Genomic DNA, 14751 nt, shown 5'->3' on the forward strand with positions numbered 1-14751 from the left:
CGCGCACACACACACACACACACACACACACACACACACACACACACACACACACACACACACACACACACACACACACACACACACACACACACACACACAGGCAGATTAGTGCAAAATTTGCTGACGGCTGGTGCTGGAAATGCTGCCTCCAAACAAACACCAAGAATACCGTCTTAAGCCGTTTTTGTTATGGCGCAGTCTGTAGATTTGGGATGTTGGGAGTGTTACTTTTAGAGAGGCTGTACACAAAATCCACATTCATCTTCTAACACACAACCAGGAGAGCGGGGGAGGAAAGTGCCTCCGCCAGCCAGGCGAGTTGCAGTTTACATCCATGTCTGTCCAGACTCGTATGTAGTGAAGGCTTTGATTAAAAGGTATTAACATGTATGATTCCAGTGAATAGTTTCCAGTGTCTTCACTTAGAGACTGTTTTTACAGAGTACAGAGGACTGATGAGAGCTTCATCACATGGTGTAACAACAATCATCTGAAGCTCAATATCAGCAGAACCAATTAGCTTGTGATGGACTACAGTACTTCTACTGTTTTCACACACACTCATCTTCAACCCAGCAGCACAGAAACATATATAATCAGCACACGCCCAAGATTAGTGTCACTGATTCAGTATCTGACCAAATGTAAAATGGTCACAATCTCACCGTCTGTTCCTGAGTTAAGGTGCTGAATAACGGCCAGAAAACAAACATCATGATGTCACAGTAAAGTTGACCTTTGACCTTTTGAATAGAAGCTGTAATCATTCCCTCATTTTATCCGGAGACATCTGAGTGAAATTTTGTGTTTAGCGGGCTCTCAGTGACCTTTGACCACCAAATTCTAATCACTTCAACCTTGAGTCCAAGTGGACGTTTGTGCCAAATATGAAGAGAGTCCCAGGAAGGTGTTTGTGAGATATCGTGTTCACAAGAATGATGCGTATGGACAGATGGACAGCCAGTGTGGACAGATAAAAAAGACGAGTAAATCCTTCTCTGGAGCACCGGTGAGGAGAGGAGAGGAAATGTCAGAGTCATATGGAGAAAAAGACACAAGCATCAAAATCTAATCTGGATTTGTAAATGATGCCTGGAATAACTCCTCCTGAAGGATTTACATATTCACATATTTTGTCTACAGTGTCTTTTTTCTGCCTGACAGGAAAAGAGAAGGAAAAAAGAGACACGGCGTACACGTGTTTGGACACTTGGATCAGCTCAGAGTTTAATTCGTGGAGATGCGAGGTGAACCGTAATTTGTTCTGCATGTCAGCTGCTGACAGCTGCAGCGGCCCTTCCACTCACTCAGCCATGTCTCATCAGTTATTGGCCAAAAACCCGGCAGGGTGGCGTGATTCACCGCCATCAGGTAGCCCTGCTGGTAATCTGGCCTGAACGGAGCAGAGCGGAGGCCACGGCATGCCTGTAGGCCTCGTGCAGTCTGCAGTTATGGCTCTGCGTCAGCTTTTGTCACCAAAATCACATCTCAGGAAGTGACTGCGGCTGGCTGCCTCTCTGCTCAGCTACAGAGCTACAGCAGGGGTGTGGGATGATTACAAGCCGTGGGTTAGGCGCGAGAAAGAGCGAGATATTTGTGGGATTAATCTCCGCTGGCCCACACACGATTTAGGATAACACAAAATGGGGAGAACAGATCCATATGCAAAACACTGAGGTGGGATATATTTGGTGTTTCAGAGCATTTGTGTGTGTGTGTGTGTGTGTGTGTGTGTGTGTGTGTGTGTGTGTGTGTGTGTGTGTGTGTGTGTGTGTGTGTGTGTGTAGGAGGAAGAGGAGGGACAGCCAGGCTGGGTTCATCAGTGATTGCTCTGTGTAGGAAGTAGAGATTACGCCTTCTCTCGCTGTGACCGTGATGAAATCCCACAATACCAGTCATCACACAGAGATCCTTAATGACGTCCCACTGTGGCCACACATGCAGACACCTCCAGAGCACATACACATATATAACCATACACACACACACACACACACACACACACACACACACACACACACACACACACACACACACACACACACACACACACCACAAGTGCAGACAGGTTGAGGATTTGTTGTCACTCTCCTCGTTAGCTGGGTTCACAAACATGGCAGGAAGCTCAATATCAAGGCTTCAGGGTTCAGTTTAAACTACATTTACATGGAGGAAGAATCATGATGTGGAGAGGCTGAGAGTCATCAGCTGTCTGCAGGAGATCAAAGGTTCAAGGTACGAACAATTTCACCCGAAAAAGATCGCAGCCTGAATGTGGATACGCTGCACCAAAGCATTGCTAGATATTCAGGATAATGGCCTCCTTTCACCACCATGAGGACTGTTAAGTGCTTACAAACTCACACATTGAGCCAGAGACAAACAACACTTCTCTGAAATTAGGAATAGATTAGCTCCACAGAGTCTGAAAGCTATGCAAGGCAAGCTTTTGTGTGCAAATACACATCTTATTAAACTAAATCACAGCGCAGAAAAGCTTCCTTTTCCACCTAATTGAGTCTCTGTTGATTCGTCTTATCTACACAATGCCAAGCAGCCTAAACACTTTCCATTGAAAACAGATGCTGCACTTTCTGCTATTATTATGAGCTGACATTCAAGGCCACATGTAACACCTGAGTCAAGGTGTTGGAGCGCTGAAAAATATCTTCTTCCAGCCAACAGTTTTAAATAAAAGCCTTGAAAGCTAATTCTGTGATCATTTTAAATGTATCTTACTGTGTTTTCTGCACTTCAGAGCTCTCAGCTTTACAGAGAGTGACATCCACTGACTGATTGCTTGCCTGAACCACATTACCTGCTGTTGCCTTACTCTATATATACAGTGTAGATATCACCAACATGAGATATTCTGTGTTGACGTCTGTGGATTTGCAGCTTAGGGTCTCACATGAAGCAGAATTGAACCCAAAGTCAAAGATCTGTGTTCACAGTTACATTCAGGTATGTTATCATTAGCTAGAGAATCAGGCTGGTCCACGGTCCTCCTGAAGAGAAAGGTGCTGTTCTCATTTGACAAATACTTCTGGCCTCCAGCTGTGTTATCTGAACTTGTTTATGAATAACACAATAAATGAAAAAACTAAAAATGTGCACAGTTGGTGCTTCCGTGAGTCTGTCGCTGGGTTTTGGTGCACAAAGATAACAGAAGGTAAGACGCAGCTCAACAACAGGCTGACAGGCCTGAGTCTGTCAAATCAGCTCGAGGCACCGATCAAGAATGAGCATTGACCTTTGCTCCCTGACCCCCGTGGTGACTTATTGTTCCCCTGTAACTACACACTCCCACACACACACACACACACACACACAGGCCCTTACACATGTCCTCTCGCGTCCCTTCTTTTCTCTCTCTCTCTCTTACACACACACACACACACACACACACACACACACACACACACACACACACACACACACACACATATATACAGATGGCCCCTGTGCCGCAGACCTCCCCTCACCCCTGCACTCTGCCCCACCGCCTCTATAATTAATGGACTCAGGGTCTCTGGGAGGAAATCAGGGAAGTGTGCGTTCATAAATATTTACACAAACCACCATGAAAATTTCACATGAAAAACAACATCTTTACAACGATTCTCCTAAACCCATCCCACTCCGCACAGAGGAAAGAGCACCACACAGTATCCTCCTAAATATCCTTCTGTGTGTGTGTGTGTGTGTGTGTGTGTGTGTGTGTGTGTGTGTGTGTGTGTGTGTGTGTGTGTGTGTGTGTGTGTGTGAAGCATCACTGATTAGCACAGAGGCTCTACACGCTCACAACTAATTGCCTAAGCCTGGCTCTGTCCTCCAAAAGACAAAAAAAAAAAAGAAAGAAAAAAGCTGAATTTATTTCTGTCGCGGCACACCAATTAGTTCAGCTCTCAACCTGTGACTAAAACTGGACATCTTAGAAATCCAGAAATCACTGAAATAAGTTGGAATATTCCTTCAGCGCAGAGTCTGCGGTCACCTATCCGCATTTGTATAACATTTGGTGACAAATATTCCCGTTTAGATGCCAAATAAAGCAACAATGAATAACATTCCCATCTTCTCTCTGCTTTCAGACTTCTACATCATCTTTCTTTTTCTATAGGAGCTGGAAACTTGCATCCCTGATTCACGCCAGCAGACACAGCACAAGCAGCGTTGTGTAACTGTTGTACTCACAGAGAAACCTGCCCAGAAGGGACAAGAGTGCCGGACTCTGGGCGATGTGGTGAGAGCCAGAGCCGCGAAGCTGACGGCCAGTATGAGACTCCCCAGGACCATCTGAGAGACTCCCAGAGCCAGCATGATCCTCGTCCGGGTGCGATACTCCCTTAGTCGGGACAGGCTGCGGGACAGCGAGGCCGGGCTCAGGGACCCCGGGCCGCCGATGCCGCTGCTGCCGCCGCCGCGGGGCAGCGCGTTCACCGGCATTGTCACTGAAGGGTAGGACGAATACAGCAGTACCAATAAAGCACAAGAACATCCACAAACAGCAGAGTTGCTGTGTTTCAGCCTGCGGTGCGACGGTAAATGGTGCGAGTCGAGGTCAGTGTCCGCTGTGGACGATTCCCATCAATTAAGACGCTTCGGAGTCGCTCCAATTAGAGCTGCGCTGCGGTGGATGGGAGGAGAAAGGTGAGAAAAGAGCGGACTGGACGAGGCGCTGAACGCTTACCATAACACTCAGAAAGTGGGAATATGTTCAAGTCGAAATATACCGCTGGAGTTCTGCGCGACCGTTCCGGCAGAGAGCCCATTCCTCAAAAGTCCAAACGCACAGACAGGCGAAAAGAAAAAAAACGCATCATCCTGCTGTCAGCCAGCTTTGCACCATTGTCATGCTGTCATGCTCGCCCCTGCAGGCTCTCCAACAACTCAGAAGCGAGAGCTGGGATAAGATGCGTGTTTTTTAAAAAAATGAAAATAAAATCCTACACTCCGCGAAGATTCAACGTGTACAGTTTATTCACAGGGTTTTTTTTCTGCGTCTGAGCGAGCAGCGTTTCCTCCGTGCGAGGCACCAGCCGTGTTTTTCACACACGACAGCAAATCTAACAGCCAGGACAGGAGATGCACACTGCGTATTGGAGATGTGCCACCGTGCGCGTCTACATGGCGGCGAGCTGCGCGGACTCTGTTTTACTACGGTGGTGAAGGAGGGGAGGTGGGATCTTTACTATGAGGCAACATCCAAGAGACCTGCGCGGGATTCGTTGCCGCCGCTGCTGATGTAGCAGCTCACTGCTGGGTGAAAACGTGGCCCCGTCAGGAACATGTTAGGCAAGAAGATGCGAGGTTTGATTTTCGAGGAAAGAGCGCGCATTTTGTGTTTTGTGTTGCATGAAGTGGCTGCAGTCTTCTTACATTTTCATGCAATCAGGACTCCTGTGCAAATCTAATTAGGAAATATTGGTTTTAAGCTCAGGTGGGTTCATCTTTTGTCAAAGAGAAAAGATTAAAAGTGGCGCAGCAGCAGGAAATCATCCTCTGCATTGCCGTTGAGCACTGGCTCCGTTTCTGTCCTTCAGCATCGAGGCTATGTGCAGGTAGCGACTGCGACACACCTGGTAGCGATTCAGCCTAAAGAGCTCCGAGAAATTCGACTGGCTGCACATGATTAACTAATTAGGTTATGCACATGAGGGGAAACAGGAAATGAAAGCATCCAGTACTGAGAGTAAAAGTGACAGAGAGAAAAGTGTAACAGATATTTTTTCTGTTTTTAATCATCAGTGAACCGCAAACTTATACTGGGACCTCACGGGGGTCCTTGGTATCCGTCATCCTGCAAGGCCCCTCGAACTGTGAAAATGTTTCATCATGAAGTAAATGTATGCTCTTTCCAAATAGGCAGTGACTGTGGGCAATGTGATGAAAACATATTTTAAAGTAATACTATGTAAGAGCAACACTTTAAGGTCCTGATGATAAAGGGAGGAATTAAAATGTCTAAAATTGTACTTCTTTGCTTCTCCATCATGTCTTTCCTCATCAAGATGCTTTTGAGTACATGCAGGCCGTCAGTTAATGTAGTGACTAACAACAATAGAAATACTGAAGCATTATGATGATTTCTCTGCTGAGGACAGAATCCTGAGACATTAAAATCACAGCTGAAGGACTTTTCTATTTCTGACCTTGTTCAGCGCTCATTCAGCTCACTTGCGCCACCTGGCTGTGAAGCCTGAGCTATTAGTGATGTGTCGGTCGCGAAGGAAACTGCTCTCAGAGCCTCTCTTTGAAGTGAACGATCGGAGCTGGCTCCTGCCTGGGAGCCGGAGCCGCTTTGTTTTTTTTTGTTTATTTCTCGACCCTTTTTCCGTTCAAGCCGCACGTGATTGTCAACTACATGATGTGTGGTGGCTTCAGTGTGTACGCACTGAGCAGGAGGGGGAGAAGCGGGGGTTACACAGACAGACAGACAGACAGACAGACAGACAGGCACGCACACACACACACACACACACACACACACACACACACACACACACACACACACACACACAAAATTTGATATAAAGTATGTTTTGCGCATCAGTAATTAATTTTACACATAATTTTACATTATTTTGCTAATAAACTAATTTCAGCAACAAAAAAATCTGAGGAGCCACATGGGAGCTGACAGAGCCGGCTCTTTTATGAGAGCCGAGCGGTGAGAACCGGCTCTCTTAAAAGAGCCGGCATTCCCATCACTATGAGCCATGATATACAGAGGAGCAGAAGACTGGAGTTACACGAGCCAGTTAATTGATAAATTCAGTGACTAATATAAAATGTCAGGTGAACTGATAACAGATCTCAACTCCTGATCATATCAGGGAAAAGGATAAAAAGGATCAATCACAGCTCTTTGTAAAAATAACTTCCACACAGACTCACACACTTTACTTTAAAAATGATTTTATTTATTAATACAGTGGTATACTTAAAATTGTGTTGCAGAAGAGAAAAAAAGTCAGCCACACGTGAAGAGCTAATGTCCAATTAAAGCCGTGTTATATCTAAAAATAAAATGGTACTGGTGTGCCATACATAATATATTGTCTATTAGTACAAAAATACATTTAAGGGCACACAATACAGCATCCAGTATCACAAATCAGTGAGGGGGACACTTTGAGAGCACACCCTTTGAAAAGAACATGTTTTAAATGTATTTTAGCCAGAGCACATTCCTGAACCTTAGAGAGCCGTAAAAAGAACTTTTCCTTGTGACTGTAACATGGTGTGAACATACTGGTAGAAAAGGTGTGATGTATTATTGTTAGGTTACAAGTTCCAAGGCTCGAGGGTATATCCAGAATACAAAGATAACCACGTTCACTTTCTTCCACTTTTTAAAACATGTTTTCTCTAAGTTTTATACAAAAAAGAAAGACATACAAAAAGTTCATTTACAAACAAAAGAAACAAGGCAATATGCTAGCGTTATTTACAGCCACTTCTTTTCTGTTGGTGTTTTTTTTAAGTAATGCATAGCAGATAAAAGAAGAGCATACCTTTGTTATCCTTTATCAACTGTTATTGTGTGCTAAACCCAAGTTCATTTATACAGTGGGTTCACAAAAATGGCAAAACAAATGACATTATACCATAATTTATCATAACTTATCTTTTTTTCTTAATGAAAAGTGAATAATCTGCAGATAAGGCATCACTGCTTATTTGTGTATGAGTGCGAGAGTGCACAGAGAAGAAAGAGAGAGAGGGAGAGAGAAAGATAGACGTGAGGAGGGAACTGAGGAGGCCACTGGACCTGAGTACAGAACATGCATAGATCTCCCTCAGGCTGGAAGGAGAGACGTGGTTCTCGCTAAGAAATTAAGCTACAAGAGATTACTGAAGGAAAAGGAGGAAGAAGAGGAAGATGTGGAGGAAGAACGTCTCTAAAACGTGTGCTGCTTGGGTTCACATCCAGCTCCTTCAACAGATACATGCAAATGCCTCCTTCACTGGTTTACCTCACATCTGTCTCAAACCTTCATTAAAAACGTGGCGATACTTTTTTAAATCTTTTTTTTTTTTCTCGACTGAACTGAAAAAATAACAAGATATTGACTGGTAATTGAATTCATGAGTAAAATTTTAGTAAATCTTCTCTACACTACTATATATACTGTATGCATATATAGCATAAATATATACCGACACAGAGTTTTGAAACGCGTACGCCGCCTCAAAAGCCATCCCATCCTTTTAAATTCATGTAAAAATGACATTAAACATCGCCTTATATATAGTGTTAATCCTCAGCGGCATGGGGCATGCATTACTGGTTTCAATTCACATCAAAACTTCAAATTGGGAAAAAAGTTTAAAGAACAGCTTGTAACGATCATCAGTGTCTCGTCTTCATCCTTGGGTGCAGTAAACAGCACTGACTGGGTCTTCTTCATACTCCATTATGTGGTGTGTGTGTGTGTGTGTGTGTGTGTGTGTGTGTGTGAAGTGCGTCTGTCAGTATGTGTTGTGTGTTCATGCGTGTCCATCTTCTTCATTTTTATCCTGCATGGCTTCACATTCAGTAACATCGCACCTGCTGGTCCGTCCTTAAAAGTGGTCAATGAGCACAGAGACGCAGTTGGCTCCCACCAGGTAGTTGGGGTCCCCGGGGAGAGACTTGTTCTGCCAGCTTTTTGGGTCACCTGCAGACAGACAGATGGGAGGGAGATGGTGAGTGAGAACAGCTGCTTTTCATGAGCACTGCTCACTTGCAAACCCCTCCTCACACCACATGATCTCCTGTAAAACAAACTCCAGTACGACTAGGCTCACTTTAAATCCCCACCGGCTGCAGGATGTGACTGCATCTAGAGACGGAAAGCCATGTTAAGTGACATCACATGGCTTTGTGGCCCATGTCCAAGCACAGCAACACAAGAGACTAGTAAAAGCAATTTCATATTTTTATTGAATGTCCCCAGCCTCTTGTTGACTGCAAATTAAACCTCAGTCACTGTGAGGCCTCGGTGTAATTGCAATTATAAACATACAGGTCTGTGCCAAGAGGAAAGTTCCAGTAATCAATCAGCGTAAACAGAGCCAGCTCGGCAAAGGTCCATCGATAGACTACAGGCTAACTGTACATGTAACAATATAAATACGGCCTCATTGACACCCACTGTCACTCTTTGAACTGTCAATCTTGTGCTCCAATGTGGGCGATGTGGATTCAATAAATGTGACAATAACCAGAGGACCATCTTTTGTTGGGGTATGCATGCATTGCATGCAAATGGAGCCACACATGTCACAGATGCAGTCCTTTATTTGAAGATCTAACGGTGGATGTGAACAAGAACCTCTTGGGTGAACATCATTTTGGCCGCTCGTGGGGCTTTTGTTTGAGCCGGCTGCTGATGCCGGCTCAAGGTAAGCCCAAAGCAAACCCACTGCCAGCCAGCCTTTCAATTCCTCCCTTTTGTCATTAGCATTTTATTACGCACACATTGCCTATGAGAGAGTGAACGCAGCCTTGACACTAATAAAGAGCCAGTCTTTCTTGTAACACACAATAAACAGAATGGAGGAGACAGACGAAGGCAGGCGGTGTGCCAAAACACCGATCTTTAGAACTTCAAATAAAAAAACGGCATCTGAGTTATGAGACTGCAGCTTTCCACTCCGTCCTTTGATGTCTGCCTGCGAGACATCACCTTACAAGAACAGGTGGGAATTTTCCTTCAGTTCGTCAGGTATGGAAAGCACAGGTCACATGCAGGGTTGTCAGAGTCAAAGCAGATTTTCATTTGGCTTTTTTGAATATTTCAGAAATAGTTCAGGGGGAAAAATGACCGACTAATCTAGAGGCTGCTTTTTGCTCAAACGTCCAAATTTGCCAGACAAATTTTCAGAATATTCAACAGGATCAGGAACGTGACACTAAAGGCACCCTGTGGAGCTTTTTACACAAACACTCAATCAAAAAGCATTGTGTCTATTCTAAGGCTGCAACGAGCGATAATTTTCATGATCAACTAATCTGCCAGTTGTTTTCACAATTAAGTATTTTGTCTGCAAACCCAAAGATATTCAGTTCGAGTGATATAAAACAGAGAAAAGCAGAAACTCACCACATTTGAGTGGCTAAAATGAAACAATGTTTGATACTTTTGCCTCAAAAATGATTCACTAATTATCAGAATGGTCAACTGTCGATCAGATAATCCATTAATCAAATAATCCTTTCAGCTCCATCGCATCCTGAAGGCCTAACAAACATGTAATTCCTTTTTGAAGAGAGCTCCACTTTTCTCCACATTTTCCAGAGCTTTCAGCCATATCTCATGGCCCTCATGGTGAGGTAGACTTTGCTCAGTGACTTTGCTCCATCTGCTGGCGAAGGCCACGAGAGGTGCCTGAAAGCTCCTGAAGGTTCCCACGAAACAGACCTCATGCTTTCCTGTTTCCAAACTGAAGAACCATCAAGCTCAATTTTCCAAACAGTTTTTTTGAATTCAAAACCTGAGAGTGTCAATAAAACCTGCACTGCTTCAGTCATTTTCAGAGCTGAACTGTATCAGAGTGGATTTGATTTATATTACAAGTTAACATAATCACATCAGGCTAACACAGCAGAGGAGAGGCAGAGAGCGATGCAGAGAGCTGTATAGGAGAAAGAAGCAGAAGCAGGGAAGCAAAGTGAGAAGAAAATCAGAGAGGGGACAGGAGGAGGCCAGAGAGTGGCCTTGCTTTACAATAAGAGGATTACGACGCAGCCCGATAATCCTCCCACAATTCAGCAGGACAACGGAGTGAGCTCACATCTCATTCAGCCCTCCAAGACTCATCCTTAAAATGAGGCTAATTAGCAGCTAATCCCGACCACTGCCAAAATTACCACTGTTTTTGAAGGCGGGGTGTGAGAAGGACAGTATTAAGAAAACTTTCTCTGCAGGAGTTCAACTTCTTCATGAACTATGGTTATTTCTCAAATGTTTGATTTTCATTGACACGACTTGTGCAGAATTCTCTTTATCTCACTGCTGCTGTGAGCAGTGCTGCTGCTGATCAATTTCAATGTTTTCATTCAAAGCAGCATTCTGCTTTGTGGTTTTACTTGGACTTTTATGGGAACTTCTTTAGTGAATGGTTGCGTATTAACTTATTTTCTACCATATCAAAAGTCAGATATTAGAATCGAGTTTTGACTTTCAGACCAAAAATAAAACAGAAAGTGTTGAATCATCTCCTGCAGCCACTCTGAGCTGTGAATGGTTTATCTATTTGTGTACTTTCACTTCCTTGTCTTTCCCAGATCCAATTTCATATACACCAGTGGACTTCAAGTAAACAAACTGAGGCCAGTCTGTTTCCACTCTGAGGAAGAGGGAAGCTAAATTTAGAGAACTACAGTGTGTTTTGACACAGTAACAAGATGTCTTTGAGTAACTTTTCGTACTTTTTTTGGAGGATAAATGCAGGCATTATTGGATACGACAGTGTCCCAGTTTCCAGTACATCTATAAAAGCTGTTCTCCAGGTCAGGATTTGGGTGGCTATGTGAGAAAATAACTCTGGGCAGAGCAGCATGCATTATTTTACCTGATGAAATGAAATTATTGTACAGCCAAATGAAAACAGAGAAAATTGTTAGGGTGACTCAGAGGAGAAAAATCAAGAGAGAGAAACTTCAGCATGTAATACAATGAAGAGCGACTTTGATCTGAACATCAAATTAAAGAAAATCAGTGACACAGTGAATGAGAAATTGAATGGGTGAGTTAACTTGTATAAATGATGAAAATAAATCAAGCAAAGCCATAATTATATAAAAAGTACAGATTTTCCCCCTAGATTGATTCTCATGGTGAGAGTGACCAAAACATCAAATTCCAATTTTTCTCAATTGATTTTTAATGACGAGAACCAAAACTGGGGGTAAAAGCTGATTAAACAGTGACCCACAACCCTCATATTCACACAGCCAGCCCAAACGACCCCGGAAGAACAGAGAGCACAGCGTACCCGACGAGGAGTCGGAGGATTTTAGAGCAAAAGACCAACCATCAGGGGTCATAGACGCACAGTGAGGTAAGCGCAGCTCCACAGGCTTCAAAAACTTGAGGCCGTGAGGTCCACACATCACCAGAGGGCTGAGCAGAGTCTCTCCTGTGAACACACAGACATAATGTGGTTACAAATTCCATTTAGAACAAATAAAAGCAAACGTACAAGCAGGTCTTCAGTGCAGTTCTCCCCCTACGATGCTGGTAGGCCTGTGGTGGCGTCTCACTGAGTATATCATGGAAGTGTGTCAGAACTGGCGATTTGATTCCCTTTGGGCACATCTATGCTAGAAATGTACAGATTCATTTGACAGAATGACACTTTGGATTAGGGTTGGACAATCATCTATACTTTGAGAGTGCTGTCATTTTGTTTGCTTGCTGATAGTTGATATGATCGGGGTGGGGGTCTCACTCGTGATCTCAGCGGTCACTGTCAGAAAGATACGGCACTTATGACACGTATGCACCGTCTGTGCAAACAGACGAGACGCAGCAAGAGCAATGGAGGCTGGGCATAATACAGTCTGCAGATGGCAGCTGGATTAAACTAATGCAGACTTCAGTTTAATAAACAAATCTGTAAGAATCATGCCATCAAAGTGTGAGAAACAGGTGGTGTGTCTAATCTTACACGGCAGCCATGCAAGCTCTGTTAAGTGACAAAATAAGAAGACAACACAATTAACAGCGCTCACACTGGATATCCACAGCAGTGCACACAGTGAACCCTTAGCCATGTTTAACATACACAGGAGGATGCACACCTTATGGCTGTTCTTAATGTTAATCTCAATAGTGGATTACCAAAGCAGACCGACTGGGATTTCTGTACAATTTATTACATTTGAACCCACCGACCAATCGATAAATTATTATCTTTTGGCCACCTGAGGGCAGCAGAGACAAGTTGTGAACACATTATTAATATACTTTCACCTCTTAAGTTGATGCTGAACTTGCAAGCAAACAAATGCTTGTTTACACAGCCAGCAGCTGCAGGACATGATCATTGATTTGGGAATCATGTCTCTGGCAAATTTAAGTCCAATATTCACTCTTTTTTCTTTTTTTACTGTTTTTGGGCTCCACCAGCTCCTGAGAGGAGAGGAAATTTCTGTCTCCTTAGCTGTGAAACACCCACAGACTATGTTCTCCAGCTAGTCTCTAACTGTGCCTGTCTGCTATTTAAAGCAGAACAGGTCGTGTATAGTGGGTTTTCAGAGCTTTTCCATTGAAAGCAGCTGTCTGGCTGCTCCAACCAAAAATGCTATAATAGCTGTGAGAGTGAACCAGAACAGTAAAGTTGAAGCCAGACGGATAAAACAATGAGCTGAAACTTGCTATAAAGCTCTGTAAAACTGAGGAAAGCTGCAGATTCACCACTACGAGCAACTCCTTTCATATTGTTTTCACATTGTCATTTGATGTTATTATAAAAACACTGATTATGGACACTTTAAATCGAGTAAATTACCTTATTCTTCATATTATTGAATAATTATATCTTATTATTCAGCAGGGACATCAGCAATTGGTGATCATCTTCTCAGTAGAGTTGGGCGGTATCCAAATTTCGATACCGTCAAACCTTCCCCACATTTTTCTGGGGTATACGGTATTACCATGACTAATTAAAAATCACTTTGCAGGGCAGCATGAGATGTGCGCAGTTGAGACAGTCAATGCTCACACTAGGAAGCACCAATCCTAACTTACATACCAGCAATGCATACCAGAATGACGGGGAGAAACTCAGCTAAAAGCCTTAACCAAGCATTGCCACCCAAACAAAACATACTTCATACTTCATACAAACATACTTCGAAATTTCCCCTCGAGGGATGAATAAAGGAATATTGAATTGAATTCATACCCCAAGAAATTATATTTGCATGTAACAAAAAGACGAGAATAGCGTATGTGCACTTTAGAGCATCTGCTGATTTCACCACTTCACGCAAACCACACAAGCCTGGTATCATATGAAAGCAGAGAGTCTGATGATCATGAAGATGTCTGCTCCTCACTGTGCAACGAAAACTCGGCGGCGAGCTAGCAGCCAAAGAGTAGCAGAAAAAAACTTTGCTAAATCATAAAGTATGTTTTACCTTTGCTGTTTTGTGGTCAAATGTTATATTCCAGCTCGAAAAAACGCTGCTAATGTCTCCTTCTATGACTGTGTGTTAGTTTGAGATCAATCACGAAGGTCCTGGTTGTTTACATAAAGAGGAGGGGGTTTCTAGAGTGGAGGGAGCGCTCTTCATGTAATAACCTATGTCTGGGGTTACTTCCTTCTGGATCGTCATTGGTGTTTCTTTGGTGAATTTGGGTGCTGCCCCTCGATTGTCTTGACTCTGACTGGTTGATTGAGGTGCGATCATCAAAATAGACCAATGGGTCACTGAGCTATTGACGGGTGTAACTACACAGTTAGTTTCTCCGCTGTCTCATTTACACATGAATGAGCAGAGTGCCCACAGAGGACTCTGCTAACCAGCCTGAGGTGTTATTTTACTGTTTTATTTGCATTTCGTCCTTTTACGAGAGCTAAGAACAATAGCAAGCAGCAAAAGGCTGAAAAAGTGTTTTCAACAGAGGAGTTTCTCCGTATGCTTGGACGAGATAACGGTACTCTGCCCGGATGCACCCAAATGAGCACCTGGATATACCTGTGTTAAAACATCTGTAAAACTGCTCAGGATCCGTTTTTACCATG

General features: G+C 43.5%; 2 protein-coding genes across 15 annotated transcripts in view; both read right to left on the reverse strand.

The window, feature by feature from the left end:
* The window catches only part of fam189a1 (family with sequence similarity 189 member A1), an 85845-nt gene extending 81262 nt beyond the window's left edge, over positions 1-4583 (reverse strand). Inside the window, exon 1 of one of the 2 annotated variants that reach the window (XM_070967962.1) lies at positions 4201-4583. In XM_070967962.1, the coding sequence (XP_070824063.1) occupies positions 4201-4452 (252 nt within the window). In that variant the 5' untranslated portion in view covers positions 4453-4583. The remainder of the gene's footprint in view (positions 1-4200) is intronic. The other variant, XM_070967955.1, reaches the window with a different exon arrangement.
* Positions 4584-6907: 2324 nt separating this feature from the next.
* The window catches only part of tjp1a (tight junction protein 1a), a 98269-nt gene continuing 90425 nt past the window's right edge, over positions 6908-14751 (reverse strand). For 7 of the 13 annotated variants that reach the window (XM_070967901.1, XM_070967865.1, XM_070967847.1 and 4 more), the window contains 2 exons: positions 11992-12135; positions 6908-8669 (listed from right to left, as the gene is read on the reverse strand). In XM_070967901.1, the coding sequence (XP_070824002.1) occupies positions 8575-8669; positions 11992-12135 (239 nt within the window). In that variant the 3' untranslated portion in view covers positions 6908-8574. The remainder of the gene's footprint in view (positions 8670-11991; positions 12136-14751) is intronic. The other 6 variants (XM_070967874.1, XM_070967917.1, XM_070967935.1 and 3 more) reach the window with 4 other exon arrangements.

This window comes from Chaetodon trifascialis, chromosome 1, assembly GCF_039877785.1.
Source record: "Chaetodon trifascialis isolate fChaTrf1 chromosome 1, fChaTrf1.hap1, whole genome shotgun sequence".
NCBI lineage: Eukaryota > Metazoa > Chordata > Actinopteri > Chaetodontiformes > Chaetodontidae > Chaetodon > Chaetodon trifascialis.